At 46.5% G+C, this 21,985-nt stretch overlaps 1 protein-coding gene across 1 annotated transcript in view; it reads right to left on the bottom strand.

The window, feature by feature from the left end:
• LOC140396438 (protein kinase C-binding protein NELL2-like) overlaps positions 1 to 21,985 on the bottom strand; it is a 369,190-nt gene that overhangs the window by 256,332 nt on the left and 90,873 nt on the right. The window contains exons 4-7 of the mRNA XM_072485066.1: positions 13,694 to 13,867; positions 7,595 to 7,691; positions 3,868 to 3,940; positions 2,214 to 2,296 (exon numbers count right to left, since the gene is read on the bottom strand). Coding sequence (XP_072341167.1) covers positions 2,214 to 2,296; positions 3,868 to 3,940; positions 7,595 to 7,691; positions 13,694 to 13,867 — 427 coding nt within the window. The remainder of the gene's footprint in view (positions 1 to 2,213; positions 2,297 to 3,867; positions 3,941 to 7,594; positions 7,692 to 13,693; positions 13,868 to 21,985) is intronic.

Here is a 21,985-nt window from a genome sequence, read left to right as displayed (position 1 = left end):
TCAGCAAGACTGGAACATTCCACCAGCAGGGAGGGCTGAAAAAAGTTGTTTTAATATTTCTACAACGCGCTTTTAATTCACATCTGAAGTGTTGAGTGGGGGTGGGGTGGGGGCAGCAGTTATGCTTTCAGTAGCATACTGGACTAGTAATCCAGGGGAATTTAAGTTCAATCAACTACATAAATCTGGAATAAATTAATAGTATCCATATTGATGACCGAGGAGCTATGGATAGTCCGAAAAACCAATCTGGTTCACTTAAGCCCTTTCGGAAAGGAAACATGCTGTTCTCATCCTGTCTGGCCTATACATCACTTCAGACCCCCAGCAATGTGGGTTGAGGGGGGACGGGGTGGGGGGACGGGGGGGGGGGGGGGCGGAGAAGAAAGAGGGGGCTGGGCCAATTGACAAAGGAGGAGGAAGGGGAAGGAAAATGTAAATAGATGACAATTACCAATGTATGAAATGAGACCTAAGAAAATATCTTAAAGCAACAAAAAGGAGTGGCAGGGGGGGGACCAAGGGGGGAGGGGAGGGGGTGCAGGGTGGGTCGATACCAATGGAAGTTTCTTGTATATTGTACCCGATGCACATACTCTTTTCTACTGGCGTGTGTGTAAAATGATAAACTGCAATAAAAATATATTTTTTAAAAAGCAATACAGTTGACTCTTAATTGCTCCATGCAATGGCCCAGCAAGCCTTTCAGTTGTATTCAGGAAGGTAGTTCACCACCACCTTCCCAAGGGCAATTAAGGATGGGCAGTAGAATCATAGAATTTTCAGTGCCATTTGGCCCATCGAGTCTGCACCAGCCCTTGGAAAGAGCACCCTACATAAGCCTACATCTCCACCCTATCCCCGTAATACAGTAACCCCACCTATCCTTTTGGACACTAAGGGCAATTTAGCATGGCCAATCCACCTAACCTGCACTTCTTTGGACAGTGGGAGGAAACCGGAGCACCCGGAGGAAACTCACGCAGACGCGGGGAGAAAGTGCAGATTCCACACGGACAGTAACCTGAGGCCGAAATTGAACCTGGAACCCTGGAGCTGTGAGGCAGCAGTGCTAACAACTATGCCACCCTGCCTAAATGCTGGCCTAGCCAGTGATGCCCACATCCTGTGAATTAATTAAAAAAGAACATCTCAAGTCTCACTTATAATTACAGTGAGCAGTACAATTTATTGAGGTTGGAGCAATATAACTGATATCAGGCTCAAAACTATTTCAGGAGTGGTTCCACACTACAGAAAGGATTATTTCATATTTCTGATACATTTTAAACTGATCAGCATGGGAAATTGGAGGCTTCAGTCAAGCTTCATAGAGTTTTATAATTTATTTTGTTTTAATTGGTGCCAAATATAACTTCAGAACAATTTACCATGAACACCATGATAACTGAATTATTTACTGTAAGAGGACTAAACGGAAAGCGATTGAAACCCAAAAGAGTGTCACATCATTAGCATTCTTCAGAAGCAGCCACGATGACTGTACTACAGTCAACAAACACCTTATCAAGGCCAAAGGTTTTTAGCCTTTCTTGCCGATTGGGCCCTCTGGTACCACTCACGCCGACCCCTCCCCAAAGCAGGTTCCCCAGGTGCAGAGGGAGTGGGGCACGCAAATCCCCCTGGACATCGGCGAGACCGGAAGATTCCGCCACCATCGAAAGATGAGCCACCTATGCTCACAGAAAATACGTCCTGACAGGGGGCAGTGCCAGGGAACAGGACCAGGGTACTGTCCGGGCTTCTCCTCTTCCCCCAGGGGATATATTTACTGGTATGCCCCCAACAAGTTCCCTCCGCTTGGTTCCATGTTGGCATGGGGTAAATCTCAATGTGAGGGTGAACGTATGATGGGGAAGCCCTTTAATAACATTATAATATATTTAAATGAGGCTTTTGCCCACTACGTCACTAGTGGGGGTGGGGGGGGGGGAGGAATCTGAAAACAAAATCTCCCTGGCGAGATTCTCTTTTTCTTTCTCTTTTAGAATTTAGCGTCCACATTGCCATTTACGCCCGCATTTACCACAGGCAAAAATCTGTAGTGTGCAAAGTAACTGTTCTATTTGCTTACATTACCGCATTCAACGTGCAGCACATTAAGGTGTCCAGAGAGGCCGAATAAGGTATTCAGCCATTTTTTAAGCAATTAACTATTGATGATCTAAACGTCTTTTCATAAAAACAATGACCTTTGCTGATGTCTTGGCTAAAATATCTTGCAGCTCCATAATCTTCTGTACAAGTCCGTGGAAATCATTGCATGTTGGACAGGCTGGAATGATAGAGATTGAGTTTTTATAAGAAGATTATGCAATTCAAGACAGAGATAATAATAGAGAAAACAGGAATACTGGAAATCTGAAATAAAAGACAAAAATGATGGAAATATATAGACGGTTGATCAGAATTTGAGAGGGAAAGGTTAACATTTTAACTGCGACTCTATGGCACCAGTTCTGAAGAGGAGTGTTGCTCACTGCACAAATCTGTCTCTCAATGTCACCAGTGCCGCAAATCTGAATTAAAAGCAGAAAATGCCGGAAAATCACAGCAAATCAGGGAACATCTCTGGTGAGAACAGAATTCGTGCTCTGATGAACAATCATTAATCTGAAAGATGGGCTGGATTTTATCGCGGCACTTAAAGCCCCGACGTTGGGCATTAATTGGGGATCCTGAACCGTCACTTCCCGTCTCCAGAGCTGAGCTCCTTATTTGGCTGCCTAATCTCCTAATTGCCTTTGTCATCCTGTCAATCAGAGGGCTGGCTGGTCTGGTACCTCGGCAGCTCCACCAGCGGAGGTCGGCGAACACTGGTGGCCGTCTCAACACGGAGGTATTAATGAAGATCAAAAGTGGTGAGTGCTGAAGGTAGTGGGTCCTCTCATCAGAGTGGGAACCCCTCCAAAGGAATTGTGTGGACTACAGGTGTGGGCTGCAACTTCCTGATTGGAGCATGAAATGGCAGCCTCCACACATGACAGGGAGTCTGGCCCGCCAGTTCCAAAATACTGGTGAGACCAATAATTGCCCCTTATTCAAGCTTTAATCATCTTAGCACTGCTGCCTCACAGCTCCGGGGACCCCGGTTCAATTCCAACCTGGGGGACTGTGTGTGAAGTTTGCATGTTCTGGTGCTCCAATTTTCTCCCACAGTCCAAAGATGTGCAGGTTAGGTGGTTTGCCAATAAAGATTAACTGATTAACTAATTAAATTGTCCCTGAGGGTGGGGTTGCAGGAATAGAGCGAGGGGATTGGGTGGTCTTTCGAAGGGTCGGTGCGGACTCGGTGGGCCGAATGCACTGTAGGGATTCGATGGTTCTATGATTCTAAGAACTGACTGCCCACTTTCTTGGTGTGGCGGCCAATCATGTACACATTTGCCACTGGAAAACGTCACGGGTAGCAAGAATGCCTCGGGAAGCTGTCCGGACATGGCTGCTCCCTATTTTCTCCTGCCCGCCTCCAACCTCATGTTCACTGGGCACCGAATATCCAACTCATTATTACCTCTGTTTCTCTCTCCATGGAGTGGAGTGTTGAGTGTTTCCAGCATCTTCTGCTTCTACGCCCCCTGCAGAAGGTGCGTACTTGCCAATTCATAATGCTTTTAAGGTAACATTTGATATTGCTGAATCTTCCCAACCACATAACGGTCTGATGGTTGTTATTAATCAAATTACATTCTTTGTTTTATAAAGCCTGGAACTAATGGATAAACAAAGAATGGCCAGGTTCGTAGCACTGATGCCTTAGTTCTGATGACACCTTCATCTCTACATTTTCGCATTGTTTTTTATATACGGCCATACACACACAGCTAATATAATCATGAAACATACTTCGATTGAGGTCCGGGCATTGGGTAATATATCCCTGTGGCATCACAAGAATCTGCACATCCTGCATCACACCCTGTGGAGAACAAACAATTTCCAGAATAAGTCATCAATGCAGTGGACTCAAATATAATTCTCTATATTAGTGCATCCTTCAGTTACAGAGCCAGTCTAGAATTGTTCCCATTGCCCTTCAATTGTACAGAAATATACATTCCTTAACTTCAATGCAAAATGCTCCATCAGTCTATTCTCAATCATTAGCAAAGCGGTGGAAGGTGCTGTCAATAGTGCGATCCATTGCCACTTACTCAGCAATAGCCTGCTCATTGATGTTCAGTTTAGATCCTGCCTGGGTCACTCAGATCTCCACCTTGTTTCAGACTTGGTCCAAACATGGACAAAAGAACTGAACTCAAGAAGTGAGGTGAGACTGACCTTTATATGAAGGCAGCATCATTTGACCGGGTTATGGCATCCAGGAGCTCGAGAAAAGTGAAGTAAATGGGAATCAGGAGGAAAGCCTCCACTGGTTGGAGTCATACCTAGCACAAAGGAAGAGGGGTTGTCAGAGTTTTAGAACACAAAAAGAGGCCCTTCGACCCATTGTGTCTGCGGTGGCCATTAAGTACCTATCTATTCTAATCACATTTTTCAGCACATCGTCCGTAGCCTTGTTTGCGATGACATTTCAAGTGCTCATCTAAATGCTTCTTAAATGTTGTGAGGGTTCCTGCCTCTACCACCCTTTCAGGCATTGGTTGTTGTACATCAATCATCTCAGTCCCAAGACGTCAGTGCATGAGTTTCTCAGGTTAGCACCCTCAGCCCATCCTTGGGCTGACAAGTGGCAAGTAACATTCACACCTCACTAATGTCAAGCAGTGACCGTCTTTAACAAGAGAGAATCATACCACCGCTCCTTGATATTCAAAGGCATTACCATCGCTGAATCCCTCACTATCAACATCCTGGGGGTTACCATTAACCAAAATTTCAACTGGACTAGTCATATAAATGCTGTGGCCACAAGAGCAGGAAAGAGGCTGGGAATTCTGCAAAGAGTAACTCAATGACTCCCTGAAGCCTGTCCACCATCTACAATGCACAAATCAGGAATGTAATGAAATACTTTGCACGTGCCTGGATCAGCACAGCTCCAAAAAAGATAATCAACACCATACAGCACAAAGCAGGCCACTTGATTGGCACCTCATCCACCACCTAAACATTCATGCCCTCCACCACTGACACACAGTAGCAGCATTTTGTACCATTGACAAAATGTACTCCAGTAAATCACCAAAACTCCTTTCACCTCCAAGCCACACACAATCCTGACTTGGAACTATATCGCCATTCCTTCACTGTTGCAGGGTCAAAATCCTTGAAATCCCTCCCTAACTGCACTGTGGGTGTGCTCACAGCACACAGCCAGCAGTGGTTCAACAAGACAACTTACCACCACCTTCTCAAGCGTAATTAGGGATGGGCAATGAATGCTGGCCTCGCCAGCGACGCCCACATCCTGTGAATGAATGAGTTTTAAAAATCTAGAATCTAGGGCGGGATTCTCCGACCCCCCGCCGGGTCGGAGCATCGCCCGGGGCTGGCGTGAATCCCGCCTCCGCCGGTTGCCGAATTCTCCGGCACCGGATATTCAGCGGGGGTGGGAATCGCGCCGCGCCGGTTGGCGGGCCCCTCCCCCCCCGGCGATTCTCCGTCCCGCGATGGGCCAAAGTCCCGCTGCTGGAATGCCTGTCCCGCCGGCGAGAATCAAACCACCTCTCTTACCGGCGGGACAAGGCGGCGCGGGAGGGCTCCGGGGTCCTGCGGGGCGATCTTGACCCGGGGGGTGCCCCCACGGTGGCCTGGCCCGCGATCGGGGCCCACCGATTCGCGGGCGGGCCTGTGCCATGGGGGCACTCTTTTCCTTCCGCCTTCGCCATGGTCTTCACTATGGCGGAGGCGGAAGAGACCCCCTCCCCTGCGCATGCGCGGGGATGCCGTGAGCGGCCGCTGACGCTCCCGTGCATGCGCCACATGGCAAAGTAATTTCCGCACCAGCTGGCATGGCACCAAAGGCCTTTCCCGCCAGCTGGCGGGGCGGAAATCAGTCCAGCGCAGGCCTAGCCCCTCAAGGTGAGGGCTCAGCCCCTCAAGATGCGGAGAATTCCGCACCTTTGGGGCGGCACGATGCTGGACTGATTCGCGCCGTTTTTGGCGCCGGTCGGCGGACATCGTGCTGATTGCGGAGAATCCCGCCCCTGGAATTTTTGGATCACTTGCTTTGCATCCGAAAACCTGAGATGCATTTTCTCCGATATTCAAACAAACTGGCCACATCGGAGATGATCCAAATGCTGCCAGGAATGGTTCAATAATGCTGCTCTCCCTTTTCCATGGGTTTCCCGATAAAGTGCGTGCCTCAGTGGGGTGGCTTAACTGGGAAATCCCATTGACAAGCGACGGGAAGACAGAATCCCGCACACAGCGGACGCCGTGCCGCTGAGAAACACACGACTGGGTAACCGGAGAATCTAGCCCACTATGTCATTACATTGAGGATGGGAATACCACTCAAGGGGCAGCACAGTAGCATTGTGGATAGCACAATTGCTTCACAGCTCCAGGGTCCCAAGTTCGATTCCGGCTTGGGTCACTGTCTGTGCGGAGTCTGCACATCCTCCCCGTGAGTGCGTGGGTTTCCTCCGGGTGCTCCGGTTTCCTCCCACAGCCCAAAGATGTGCAGGTTAGGTGGATTGGCCATGATAAATTGCCCTTAGTGTCCAAAATTGCCCTTAGTGTTGGGTGGGGTTACTGGGTTATGGGGACAGGGTGGAGGTGTTGACCTTGGGTAGGATGCTCTTTCCAAGAGCCGATGCAGACTCGATGGGCCGAATGGCCTCCTTCTGCACTGTAAATGCTATGACCACTCTTAATTTAGGTATCCAGATCAATGACGTTAAACAAATCCCATTAAGTTCCTATTTACTCATTATTGACAAAGTAAAGCATTCAGCTCCCATCTTAGCAAAATAAAATCTTGTTTTCAAGCCAAGTGCCTTGCAAGTTAGCCTGAAGCTGCAATAATATTTTACCTTTGCACTAATGCTAAACTTTGAAATAAAAGTCTTGAGTTGATGCCTGATGTGGCACCTTGGCATAGTAGGGTGAGCCTTCCCAGAAGCATGGATCTTACACTGCTTTGAGTTACCACGTGAGGTATAAATTCAGTTCAGTGCTCAGGAGACCTGTTGAACTTTTTATTGAACCATCCAGGCCTCACATAAAATGCACCAAGAGCAGGGAATCCAAGATGCCTAGAGGTATGTGTGTCTAAATATTTCTAAGGTGTTCTGCCTATCTATGTATCTGATAGGCAGATATCAAATCTGATATCCAGATCTTTCTGGGCACCAGAGTGTCAGACAAGAAGAGAAAGCAATGGAAACACAGCTCTGCCTGGAATAGTAGCTGCAGTGTAAATGCAACTTAGATTTCTGGCTGATTGTGTGATGAACCATGTAGATTGTTGACGCTAGTTCTGAAGCAGTGTTTTTGAGAACAAGACAAAAGCATACAGTGTTAACAGCTTTCAAGGTCAATATCTTCATAATAGTGATAAAAAATTTCAAACAATAGATTCCTATCCATTAATAAAAATGTGTTTTCATACCCCATTAAAATTTAAGAATATAGCAGTGGTAATATTATGACACAAACTTGCCTTGAAAAGACCATGAACATTGTTCCTTTGTCCTAACCAAAATGTTGAGCCAGTTGGAATGTCCATACTCGGCCTTTCGATAACTCGTTCATAAATCCTACGAATAGAAAAGACACAATATCTAAATATAATACATTACTAGAGTGATTTGTGAATCCGAGTGAGCTAAGCGAATGGATGTTCATTCATAACATTCATTAGGGGGGTGATTTTCCCCAGATAACTTGGACACTGTAAAGCCTACAATATGGTCAAGATGGCGGCTTAAGCTGAAAAGCCAGTTTAGCTCATGGTGCCATCTTGGTAAAGGAGTTAAAGCACAGGTTAGGAACAACCACTCAAAGGAACCATTAAGGGGCTGCTTGTCAACTAAGTTGTCTATCAGCACTCATTAAAGCGCTGATCTGGCATTTTAGTGACGAGCAGTTGAATATGCCCTCTCCTCACAACAGCCAGCTGAACAGGTGTGATCAAGATGTTGCTGGGCATTTTGAGTGCTACTTGAAAGGTTTATTCCTTGCTGTTGGAGGTTTGAAAACAACTTTTGAAACACATCAGGAGTCATTCACGGACACTTTGCCAAGATTTCACCCACACCCTATCAGCGTTTAGTCCAGAAATTCTCTGAGGACATTACCTAAAAAGTCAAAGTGCTTTGCTTTGTACTTATCGGACAACTCATAGGAGTCACCTGAAGAAAGAAAATGCTTGGTTAGGGGCGTTTTGTCCATTTTCCCCTTTGGCCTGGATGGGAAATGGGAGAAGGACATAAAACTAGTCAGAGTGGCACCAGCGACTGCAGAAGGAAGGTCAGGAAAGTGAGGTGGACTCCTTTCACTACTATGTAGATACATCACATCCCACCTCCTCTGGACCTCCTCCACTAGGACCTCCAGTGCTGCACCCAAGAACCTGTGCACTTTCTCCTTCAGTCCTGGAGCCACCCTGAATTGTGTTGTATGTGTCAGCCAATGCACTGCATGCCTTCAATGGATGCCGGTGCGTGCAGCCCACTGACGCTGCTCCATTCCTGAACAGCACTTGGGTGCCGCAGGAGTCCATTTTAGCGATCTTAGAAAAATGTAAATTATGGTAGTCAGTAATTAAGGCCAGAATTGAGTGCTGAAGTCAGATTTCCAAACAGACATTGTCTTATTGGAGCAGCATCCACTTAGTACCTGTTTTCACCAAAATAACCTGCTAAACACAATAAATAGTTCACAACTACCACCAGCGACTCAGAAGCGTAAAACATGCAATAATGGATGGAAACACCTAACAGATCAGGCTTGTATCTGCTACATCTTCACATGAAGCTGCTAACGGTAATCAAATTTCTCCACCGTTTCCCCATAACCTTTTATGTTTTTTCCTTTATGAACATTTGTCCAACTCCAAAGTTATTCTCTGCTTCCAAAAATTCTTCAAATGAAGCATTCATTCATCTGATGGAGTAAATCGCCCACCTGCTACAGAACCTGTTGGGCTTCTATTATTTGAAAATCAATGGAATAAAAATCAAGGGCGGAATTCAACCGAAAAATTTGAAGGGCAGACTCTGTCCCACCAGCCCTGTTTTCCTCGGCGGCGCTCCTTCGCCGTCAGCGGGATTCTCCATTCCCGCTACCTGCCAATGGGATTTCCCATTGTAGCCACCCCACACCACCGGGAAACCCGTGGACATGGGTGACAGAGAATCTCGCCGGCAGTGAAATTAGCCCACAGTGTAATTTTGTACCGGTTTGGTGGGATGTTTCTCGCCGGCTTTTTATAAATTTAAAGTACCTATTTATTATTTTTTTCCCATTTAAAGGGCAATTTAGCGTGGCCAATCCACCTAACCTGCACATCTTTGGGTTGTGGGGGTGAAACCCACGCAGGCAAGGGGAGAATGACCCAGGGCTGGGGTTCGAACCCGGGTCCTCAGCGCCGCAGTCCCAGTGCTAACCACTGCACCACATGCCGCTCCTAGAAGCATTTTTAACTATGCACGCCCCAGATGGAACGGCCACCGTCATGTATCGGCCTCGCTGAGGAGACCCCAGCCGAGCGCCATTCAGCAATGGTGCCCACAAATGGGGACCAGGCGGAACAGCAGTTGGGGGGGTTCTCCCAGGCGGTCAGAGACCCCCAGGCGGCCGGCCTCCGGGCAGGGTAGCACCCTAGTATTGCTAGTGCCATGCAGGAACCTTGGCACTGCCAGCCTGGTACACTGGCACCATTGCAGTGCTACATGCCAGGAACGACTTCGCTAATCCCGCCCAGAACGGACTCTGATTATGTGTGCTTAGATCAAGCCATCAGTCATTCTTTTGAGCCTTGGGGAGTTTCTCCCTGGTCAAGCCCATCATTGGGGAGCAGAACCCCAATACCGGCTCCTCAGCTATCGGGCCACCATTTTGAAAGGGTTCCCCGATCTCTGAGTGAGCTTGAGGGTTCCCACAACCCCCACCCATGAGCAATGTCACCTCCCACACACATGAGCATTATCCCACAGCCCCCATGTGAGGACATCCCTCGATGGATTTGCTAAGGGCCCCCATTTTCAGGCCTCCCCTCCCTATCATTTGGGCCCCCCCTTTCAGGACCCCCACCCTAAACCCCCACAACCTTTATTAGGCCCCTTCATCCACCCTTCAAACCTTCCTCATCCCCCATTTCATGGGCATGGTCCCCTTGGCAGTGCCACCTGGGCTGCTGGGCAACTTGGCACTGCCACCCAGGCACCCTGTGCCAGTGCCCCTTCCTGCCTGGCATTTGAACTGGGGCACTTTGGCACTTGGCCAAGATGCCAAGCTGGCGATGCCAAGGTGCCCAGGTGCCAGAGGGAAAGCCAGAGGGCCATCCTGCATTGTCCGTGACAATCCAGGTGCCTGGGAAACCCCTCAGGTGCTGTTACACCTGGTCCACGTTTGTGTGGACCAGTACTAAATGGCACGCGGTTGAGGCTTCGCTGGGGATGCTGACTCATTTAAATATGTTAATCTGGATCTCGCTAGGCACGGGCAAAATCCAGATCGTGATATCTCGCGAGGTTCAGTTGAATCTCGCGAGACGTCTCAAACATCGCGAATCTTGCGAGAATCAACGGCCTTGTTGCTTCACCAAAACGGGCGCGATGAGGCTGGTAAATCACGTCCCAAGCAGATTCTATAACACGGGAGCGATCCATTACTATTTTCTTATACATTTTTGGGATATGAGCATCTCTGGCAAGGCCAGCATTTACTGCCCATGCCTAATTGCCCTTAAACTGAGTGACTTACCAGAGGTTAACTAGGCTGGGCTATTTCAGGGGGCATAAGTGTCAGCCACATTGCTGTGGGGTCACTTAGATGCCAGACCAGATCAGGATATAGGATTTCCTCCACTGAAGGACATTTGTAAACCAGGTGAGTTTTTACAACCATCCAATAGTTCATAAGAACCTAGGACACAGAATCAGGAGTAGGCTATTTGGCCCTTCATCCTGCTCCACCAGTTGATAAGATCATGGCTGATCTGATATGTGGTTACATATAATAGTACTTCAGGTATTGTCTCACCAAAGCCTTATACAATTGCATAATTCCTTATGAAGAAAAGAGTATTTGAAGGATCTCAAACCCAAGACTGAGGTCATGGCTGACTGGGCAGCAGTGATCCCCACATTCCTAAACACGTCAAAGGCTTGGACAACCTACAGCAGGCACATCAAAGCACCATCATCATTATTAATGAGACAAGCATTTTGTTCTAGTTTTATTAATTCACTAAATATAAATTCCTTCAGTTGCCATAGTGGGATTTGATCAGTGTCTGCGGAATATTAATTGGACTTGCTGGATTTCTAATCCAATAACATTACTGCATGTGTTGTGAAGATGGCAGTTTGTCCCTCCACGTTAACGTACACGCTTTGTGAAAAATGTCTTGTACTTATTGGTCAATGTTAATATTCAGGAGTGGGTGTGTGGGGGTTGGGGGTAGGGTTTAGGTTTCTTTGGGGTTTTTCCCATTAACACCATAAATTCAAGGGAGGTTTAGTGAAAACCCGTCTATAGGGTTTCCACTGCAGCAGAAGAGGAATTCTTCTGAGGAGGTTCAGCCACCTTGGCCGGGACTCCCCCCCTACGAGGCGGGGCGGGGGGTCCCGGTGGGATGGAGTGGTGGGAACCACTCCAGCATCGGGCCGCCCCAAAGGTGCAGATTGCTCCGCACCTTTAGGTGCCAAGCCCTCACCGTGAGGGGCTAGGCGCGCGCCGGAGTGGTTTCCGCTCCACCGGCTGGCGTGGAAGGCCGGGGCTGAAAGGACTTCGCCGGCCGGCGAACGTCCGCGCATGCGCGGGAGCGTCAGCGGCTGCTGATGTCATCCCTACGCATGCGCAGGGGGGCGTGTCTCTTACGCGTCAGCCATGGTGAAGTCTGTGGCCGAGGCGGGGGGAAAAGAGTGCCCCCACGGCACAGGCCCGCCCGCGGATCGGTGTGCCCCGATCGCGGGCCAGGCCACCGTGGGGACACCCCCCCGGGGCCAGATCGCACTGCGCAGGACCCCGGAGCCCGTCCGCGCCGCCTAGTCCCGCCGGTAAGAGAGGTGGCTTGACAGGCATTCCAGCAGCGGGACTTCGGCCCATCGCGGGCCAGAGAATCGCCGGGGGAGGGGCCCGCCGACCGGCACGGCGAGATTCCCGCCCCACCGAATATCCGGTGCCGGAGAATTCGGCAACTGGCGGGGGCAGGATTCACGCCAGCCCCCGGCGATTCTCCGACCCCCAATCCCGCCCGTAAGTTTAGCGCCAATTAATCCTGATTCTCCAAACAGTGAGAGAAAAGTCACCTTTTACCCTCCCCAAAGGCTTTCATTATTGTAAAAATTTAAAAACTCTATTAGATGCTGTTTGATTCTTCTTTGTTTCATATGAAAAAGACCACATTTTCAAGCCCTTTTTCAATATTACAATATTCTAAGAACTCCTAAATTTTAGAATGTCTCACTATTTCTGAGCTGTTAAATCAGACAAAATATTACAGATGACAGGAACTAGCTGGTTAGCGGCTTTGGCAGAATTTTAAATGATGAAAAAGATGAAAAGCTTTTTATAAAAATTGAGAATTCTGGAGGCAGGCTACAGTTTAATTTTTCATACATTTTAGAATGCTTTTAATAATTTAAATCTGGTTATAATCATTGAGCTAATTCATCAAGCTCACTTCAAAAAGACCATCTCAGCCCCAAAACTCTACCACGAAGGAGGAAAAGGCTCAACAGGATGATCAATTGTGGGGGCGGCACGGTGGTGCAGCGATTCGCAATGCTGCCTCACGGCACCGAGAACCCAGGTTCAATCCCAGCCCTGGGTCACTATCCGTGTGGAGTTTGCACAAATTTGCCCTCTCTGCATGGGTCTCACCTCCATAACCCAAAGATATGCAGAGTAGGTGGATTGGCCACACTAAATTGCCCCTTTAAAAAAAAGTGACCATTGTGTGTTCCAAGTCACATACCAACCTGGCATAGGCATGGACTGCTATTCCTGGCTCAAAGTCCTAACACCACCATGGCCACCTTATCAACACAAAGACAGCAGAGGCTGAGGAGAGGTCCTCCTGCAAGCTTCTCAGGGCAGCTAAGGATGGATCACAAATTAGGCCACATTCTGCAACTCAAATTTAAACAAAAGTAAGCTATAAGGAGGTCCTTTCCCTCCAGTGGGATATCCTTCACAGGCTTATTAAGCTGACTCTTTGATAGTTGCTTTAGTATACATCATGGAGATGGGGCTGCCTGCTGTAAGTCAACTGGTTATGGGATCATTTGAACTGGTGCTTTCTGTCCTATTTCAATGTGGAATTGTCCATTTTAGGGGAAAATGAATAATCTGTAATAATAATGTACATGCTTAATCAACGACAGCAAAATAGGTTATAAAGTTGATCAAATTACCCATTTGCCACCAATGGCTATTACTCTTGGGTTTGGTGCAGCACAGATATCTACAACTCATTGCGCAATCGCAGAATGAGCATTCCATCTATATCCACTTTCCTCATTTAAAAATAAAAAAAATCTTTTTATTGGCTTTTCCCTTGTTTGTAAACACACTTTCCTCATTTACTTACTTGTTACAGTCCACATATAAAATCAAGTGGGATGCACTAATGACCAAGGCAATCCGATGCCACTGTCCATCAGCCAAAGCGTAGGGAAACACCTCTGTGTACGACTGATGGCTGCCAGATCGATAGTGAAAACGCACTTCATTCCGATGGCCACTACTCTCCACCTCCAGGTACCTACAAAAGAAAGCATCCTTATTGTAAAGCCTGTAAGATTATTCATGATGTTAAAATCAGGAATTGCCTCAACATCCCTTATTCTTTACCAAGATGCCTTATCTGCCTCAGTGTTTTATTTTGTAAAAGTCCTTGAGCGGGATTCTCCGCGAACCGGCGGGGCGGGCCACTCCGGCACGAAGGAGTGGCGTGAACGACTCCGGCGTTGGGCCACCCCGAAGGTGCGGGATCCTCCGCACCAGGGGCTAGGCCGGTGCCATAGTGTTTGGCGGCATGCCAACCAGCGCCGAAGGGCCTCCGCCGGCCGGCCGGCGCGAATTGGCGCATACGCGGGTGCGCCAGCTTGTGCTGGGGTCATCCCAGCACATGCGCAGTGGGGTTCTTCTCCGCACCAGCCATGGTGGAGGTTGACACCGGCCGGTGCGTAGGGAAAGAGTGTCCCCACGGCACAAGCCAGCCCACGGATCGGTGGGCCACGATCGCGGGCCAGGCCACCTTGGAGGCACCCCCAGGGCCAAATCCCCTCGCGCCCGCCCGAGGATTCTGCAGGCCGCCCGTGCAGCCAGGTCTCGCCGGTAAGGACCTGTTGTGATTTATGCCGACGGGAGACGCCAAAAACGGGCAGCCTCTCGGCCCATCGCGGGCCGGAGAATCGCATGGGGGCCGCTGCCAGCGGCCGCCGACTGACGCGGCACGATTCCCGTCCCTGCCAAAACTCCGGCGCCGGACAATACAACAGAGTTCCCACCGGCATGGTTCACATATGGTTCCACCTGGTGGAGGCTCGGCGTCGCGACTGCGGTGGCCGTCCTAGGTGGGGGCAGGGGATCACTCTCCGGAAGGGCCTCCACAACGGCCAGACCCGCGATCAAGGGCCACCGATCGGCGGGCGTGTGCAATCTAGGGAGGCCTACCTTCTTCTGCCCGGCCCGCTGTGTGGCTCTGCCATGTTGCGCGGTGCCGGTGCGGAAACGGCCACTGCACGCATGCGCGGACCTGCGGTGAGCAGTGCAGGGCCGCATACGGCAGCTGGAGCAGCGCGAAGCACTGCGGTGCCATGTTGGCCCCCTACGGGCTACAGAATCACTGGGCCAAAAGGCCTGTTGATGCCGGCGTGAAACACTCCGGTCCTAATGCTGGCGTCAACACTTAGCCGCGTTGTTAGAGAACCCCGGCCTTAGTCTCTCAATATCTCAAATTTACAATTCAATCTAAAACCCATCAATGATTTTCTCCCTCCCTATCCCCGTAACTTTCTTATTCATACTAGCTCTCTGAATTCCCTAATCCTCTGACTCCGGCCTCTTGTGATCCTTTCTCTTGCTACTTTAGGTGGCCTTTAGTCACTGGGCCCCAACATCTGAAATTCTCTCCCACAATCCCTCTGCTTCGCCTATTCACTTCTCCTTTCGGGCCCTCTTTAATGTACCTGCAGCCAGGTTTTTAGTTACTCCACTCAGTATTTCCTTCTTTGACTCATCTGATTTACCTAATACACCTGTGGACATAGGAAATAGGAGCAGGAGTAGGCCATTTGGCCCGTCGAGCCTGCTTCACCATTCAGTTACATCATGGATGGTCTACCTCAACACCACTTTCTCGCACTATCCCTTGATGTCTTTACTATGTAGAAATCCAGTGATCTCAGTCTTGAGCACACTCAATGACTGAGCTGCCACAGCCTCTGGGGTAGACAATTCTAAAGATTTACCACCCGCTGCATAAGGGCCTACTTAGTATTCCCCCACCCTCACCCAGCCAGTGGAAACCTCCTTCTTATGTCTGGCAGGTTGAACCCTGTATGAATTTTACGTTTCAATAAAATTGCCTCTCAGTTTCCAAACTCTAGAGAATACAGGTCCACACCCCTCAATCTCTCCTCACCCGGCAGTCAATCCATCCCCGGAATCAGTCAGTGAACCTTTATTGCACTCCCTCTGTGGTAAGCGTATCCTTCCTGAGGTAAGGAAACCAAAACCCCACACAATACTGCAGATGCTGCCTCTCTGAGGCTCTATAGACAATTGCAGTTTAGAGCTGAAGCATCTTTCGGCTTTCTTTGTGTTAAAGACACGTTATTAGTACAGGTTTCTGGCATTGTTACATTTTATTAGTGCCAGTTATGTAGCAATAGAAACATGGGGAAAGTATGCAACAAACATTTTATTAATCCTTCCTTATTTTTGTTATTATTGAGAAGCCAGTTGAAGAACAGGTTAAGACTAAGGCTAAAAATAGTGGAAGGGAGAATAGTTAATCAGGAATTAATTCTTTTTTTAAAATTTTAGAGTACCCAATTAATTTTTCCAATTGAGCGGCAATTTAATGTGGCCAATCCACCTGCGCTGCACATCTTTGGGTTGTGGGGGCGAAACCCACGCAAACATGGGGAGAATGTGCAAACTCCACAATGAAAGTGACCCAGAGCCTCAGGATTGAACAGGATACTGAGGTCGTGAACAATCTGCATCAGCCCAAAACAGTGACTCCGGAGAAGGATGGAATGAGTGACAAAAGTACGAAAATGGTGGAAGGGGCCAAAGAGCTAAGTTCAGGTTGTGCAACACCTGGCGTGATTTGTACGGATTGCGTTCCAAAGTAGCAGTAAACTATCTGGCCGCCATTAGGCCTTGATGGGTACTGAAAATAACCAAAAAGGTAAATGGAAGCTGGCTTTTATATCTGGAGGACTAAAAAACAAGGGGTAAAAGTTATGCAGCAGCTAGAGCTATGTTATGGTTTCTGATCCCATATATGTTACATCACCTACTTCCAACTATATAACATTGTCTGCATCATGCCTTACCTCACCTCAGCTGTCACTGAAACTGTAACCTACACATTCAATTATCCCAATGACATTCTGGTCAGCCTCTCATGTCCCATAAACTTTAACCCGCTGATAGAAACTAACCTTTTATTATAGGTAAAAGGGGTTAAAGGAAGAAATTATTAAAATAAATCATAATAGCTAATGTTGGCGATTTGGTGGGAGGATGGGATTGTTGTTATTGATATGGGGATTGAAATTACATTCATTACTGATTATTGTTTATTGTTGGGTGTAAATTTGGGAGAAAATGTGAAAAAGGAGGAGAATAAAAAAATATTTTTAAAGAAGAAATCATAACAACGAAGATCTTAAAAGTCATAGATTAACCATGACAGCAGAAAATGCTGAGAGCTTGTAAAAAGATCCGATAAGGAAACTGCAAATGTTTGCAAGGCCAAACTGACAGAAAGACTCATTGTGTTAGAGAGATGGGCTAGGATCCAGTTCCATGTCCGCAGTGACCACAGAATCACCCCATGGAAAGGATTTTTTGCTGAGTAAGCTTTTCTTAAAGTGGAAATTTACTGAAATGTTTCATTTCTTAATGTAACAGACAGACACATTAGTCGAATTAAAAGAATTATAGATTAGTCAAGACCAATCATTGCTGTAGAGGGGACGATACTTTATAGATAGTAATCTTCTTAAAAGTTTAGGTATCAGGACGAGAAAGTCATTCTAGAATCAATTCAACCTCTTCTCTAAAATCTGTTCTATCCTTTTGCTTTGCAAATCGCTATTTTATTCTATTTTAAACTGCGCAGTCCTTATGTACTCTGTATTGTGACTTGAAGAAATTCCTTTGAGCTGTCATTGTATTTTGAATTCGACAATCTGTATTTGTAAAAGACAATGGGCGGGATGCTCCAATCCCCTGCCGGGTCGGAGAATCCCCGGGGGAGCGGCACGAATCCCGCTCCGCCGTATTCTCCGGCAGCCGTATTCTCCGGCGCTGGTTTTCGTGCGGGATTCATGCCACATCGGTCGGGTGCCATTGGCAATTTTCTGGGACCTGATGGGCCAAGCGGCCGTTGGTTTCTGGCCAGTCCCGCCAGCGTGGGTTAGACATGGTCCCACACAGCGGGAGCTGGCAGGTAAGTCGGCTGGGGCAGTCCTCGGGGGGGGGAGGGGGCGGGGGGGTGTCGCGGGTGGATCCGATATGGTAGCCTGGCCCGCGATCGGGGCCCACCAATCAGCAGGCGGGCCTGTGCCATGGGGGAACTTCTTCCATCCGCACCGGCTCCTGTAGGGCTCCGCCATGGCCGGCGCGGAGAAGACACCCCCCCGTGCACAAGCGCCCGAATAGGCCAACAGTTCCGCGCATGCGCTGGATCACGCCGGCCCTTTGGCGCATGCGCAGACCCGTGGAATCCCTTTGCCGCTGGCTGGTGCAGCGCCAACCCCTCCGGTGTCCACCTAGCCCCCGGAAGTGTGGAGAATTCCGCTACTTCTTGTCGGTTTGACGCCGGAGTGGTTCACGTTGTTTTTGACGATGGCGTCGGGCCATCGCGCCGATTGTGGGGAATCCCGCTGAATCACTTTGATTAGCTTACTGCAGAGCTAGTCGGAACGTCCTAAATTCTGTACTTGTGTGAAAATTGAAACTTACCAATAGACACTAAAAGCTGACAAAAATAAAGGTGGCAAATTGCCTTTAACCCAAGAAGCTAATCTTGAATCTCTGTTATTTGGTATAATGTACGGCGTTACTGATATATGAATAGACACAGAGATCCAACACCCGCCTAGCACTCTCCTAATTCCTGTGTCCTATCCCTCATTAAGCCCTGCGTGCCAATTCCCTCTGTGCTTGTTGACCTATGTTGACTCTTAGACTCTCAGCCAGGGACGGATCTACTATGAAACTAATGAAGCTTAAGCTTCAGGGCCCCTAATCCCGGAGGAGCCCCAGAAGCGACTTTAGTCCACATTGCTTAAAAATTTTGGGTCTACTGTATGAGAAGGGTTTTTAAAAAAAATATATATATTAATAATATAGTGTAATTCAATACAAAATAATAGTTAAAATAAAAATTTAAAGGTTATTAAAGTATCATGTAGGTTAGCCGTAAACGAAAAACATTCAAATTAAGGATGTTTCATTCTAAATATATTTAATATAAAATAATTATATATAATTTAAAACACTATTAACATTTATGACAGAAATACAAACAGTAGATGACGTGTTGTAACAAAAAAGGGGAGCCGTTGAAAAGGCAATCACAATGCTAATGTGAATTTTCAACGTGATAGCACTCGTGATAGCGATCGAGACAAGAATTTTTTCAATAAAGTGTTCATAAGGATACAATATTTTAATTATCCCTACTCAGAAATAAAGTTATATTTAGAAAAGTAACGTAAGTAATAAAGGTGAAATAGTGTTAGAATAGCCTAAGCCTATTGTTTTTATGAGGAGGTGAACGGAAGGTAGGCTACGACCTCATAGCCTAGGCTAATAATATAGTTACAAGTATTTATGAAAAAGTAATAAAGGGGTGAATTTGTGTTAAATTACAGGTGTTTATTGTGAAAAGTGTTTAAATAATGGTAAAATTGTGTTACATTACCTTAGCCTATGAGTTTTGGTGGCCTAGTCTTGCCTAACTTAGTCTAGCCTAGCGTACTACGCTAGCTTGAACATAACCTAGTTTAGTCTATTTAGCTTATTTATTATAAATCTTTAAAAATGGCGCTTTACTTTCTGAGCAGGAGTTTTTAAAAAAAACCTTTCTCAGAAAGTAGACCTAAAATTTTTTGCTTTCAAAACATGCGACAATAGTCGCACGACTCAAATTGATTAATTTTTTGTTGTATATATTTCAACAATCCCAAAGTTTGAGAGTCAGTAGCACAGATGTTGTAAAGGTGGAGTGTCGCGGTAAGTTGGCTGTTCTGCTGTGGCTAATGTAATTTTTTTCCCTTTTCAACAGAGATCAAGACCCTAGAGGAATAACAATGAGTTCACGAAAGTACTTAAGTGGATACCAAAAACGCAAACTCAATGAAAAGCGATCTGACGAAATTTTTAAATGTCTAAAACGAACAAACTATTTTGCAATGACAAGTTTGTCAACACTACAGTTGAAACAAGCCAAGCAAACACCATTGAAGCCAGTGATAGTGCACAAACCGTGGGAGCTTTTTCTAGCAATATTCAACCCACTGTCGATGCTTTTGATACAGATGACGATCACAGTGGTCAACATGAAAGTACCACGGAACAAGCAGAGACTGAGCAGAAACATGAAACAGGAAGCTAATTCAGTGATTTCAAAGAATACCGTGACCTCAAAAACTGGCCCATAACAGTTGATAATGATTTCATACAGAATTGTTTAATGCAAGACATAGGTTTTTTTCAAAATAAAAACGAGATGGTGTATATACCGAATCAAGCAGGCTTTACAAGGAGCAAAACAGAAGTTTCTCAAACAAATATTTTGGAAAAAGATTGAAAAATGGCCAGACTGTGATGAGATCCTGGTTAGTTTACCCAAAGAGCAAAGGTTGTTTTGTTTGCAAACTCTTTTCTAAATGCCAAACATCACTTACAACAGGTGGGTTTTCTGACTGGATGAATGTACTCAGAACTCTGGAGAATCATGAAGACAGCATGGAACATAAGAGGGCGATGTTGTGTTGGATAACAAGAAAGCCAAATAAAAGTACCTTGGATCAGCAACTTGAAGAACAGATGAGAAAAACCATACAGTACTATTTTGAAGTACTGAAAAGAGATGTAGCTGTTATAAAGTTTTTAAGTGAAAGAGGTTTGGCATTTAGAGGTCATGAGGAGAAGTGGGGCTCACCAAATAATGGAAACTTCATGGGGGCCATTGAACTTACTGCAGAGTTCGACCCATTTTTACATGAATATCTCGAGAAATATAAAAATGAAAAAGTAAATGCTACTTACCTATCCAAACCCGTGTATGAAGAATTGATAGAAATTATGGGAAAACATGTGCAAGGTGAAATTGTGAATCAAATCAACAACCTAGACACCAAATACTGCTCTATTTTGGTGACTCTACGCCTGACCTGACACATGTTGACCAGCTTGTAATTGTGGTTCGATACTGCTATAATGGAAAACCCTGTGAGAGATTTTTAACATTTTTACCGATAGAAAACCATTCATCCACGACCTTGTACAACAAAATACAACACGTGCGCTGTATCGTTCTATGTTCTGGGTGAACATAAGCTTTCAATTGAAAATATCCGTGGTCAGTATTACGATAATGCATCTAACATGAAGGGCTCGGAGAAAGGGCTGCAAGCACTCTTTAAAAACATTAACAGGTACGCAGACTATGTACCATGTGCAGCCCATTCACTTAACCTTGTTGGAGAAAAGGCAGTGTCTACTGTACCTGAAGTTGTTGACTATTTTGGCATTTTGCAGGAGCTGTATGTTTTCTTTTCTGGATCGCCACGAAGATGGGGGATTTTAAACGCATAGGGCAATCTACATTTTTCTCTAAAGAGCTTAAGTGTAACTAGATGGTCTGCACACTATGAAGCAGTCCAGGCAATTAAAAATGGATAAATGGGTAATAAACAAACTCTCAAAAATATTTTTGAAGACTCAGAAGAGAAGCCTGAATGTAAACGAGATGCAAAGAATTTATACCACAAGTTGGTAAAGCTGGAATATGCTATTTAAACAGTCGTTTGGGGAGAAGTGCTGGAGCGTTTCAACAAAACAAGTAAGAAACTCCAAACCCCTGGTTTTGATGTATTTGAAGTTAATCTTCTGCCATCATCTTTACTTTCGTTTGTTAAAGAACTCAGAGAAAATTCAGCCGATAGGATTGCACACTATGAATCAGAAGCAAAAGGTTTGTGTGAAGCTATCACCTCAAGTTATTCTGAAGCTTCCAAACGCATTGTTACAAGGTAATTTTCAGATGGAACAAGTGGTATTGCTTCTTTGGGAGGAGCTGACAAATTTAGGACAGAAGTTCTATATCAACTCTATGACTGCTTGATAATCCAGTTACGGAAGAGAATTGATCCAGATGAGCAGATTGTGAAAAGGTTCAAGTTCCTCTCAGAATTGGTGAACAATTCTGAAATTGATGAGGACAGTATTAAACTTATAATATCGTATTACAAAGATGACAGTGACCACAAATTAGTAAACGAGTGTTATCAGTTCAAAGAATATTTGCACCGTAGGAAATCCCAGAACATAGAAGAAAACACGCTATCTAAAATGCTATGCGCAGAAGTTCTTCAGCTTATTTGTGAGCAACACCTAATTGAAGAATTCC

This window comes from Scyliorhinus torazame, chromosome 19, assembly GCF_047496885.1.
Source record: "Scyliorhinus torazame isolate Kashiwa2021f chromosome 19, sScyTor2.1, whole genome shotgun sequence".
NCBI lineage: Eukaryota > Metazoa > Chordata > Chondrichthyes > Carcharhiniformes > Scyliorhinidae > Scyliorhinus > Scyliorhinus torazame.
This window is presented reverse-complemented; position numbering and strand designations above follow the sequence as displayed.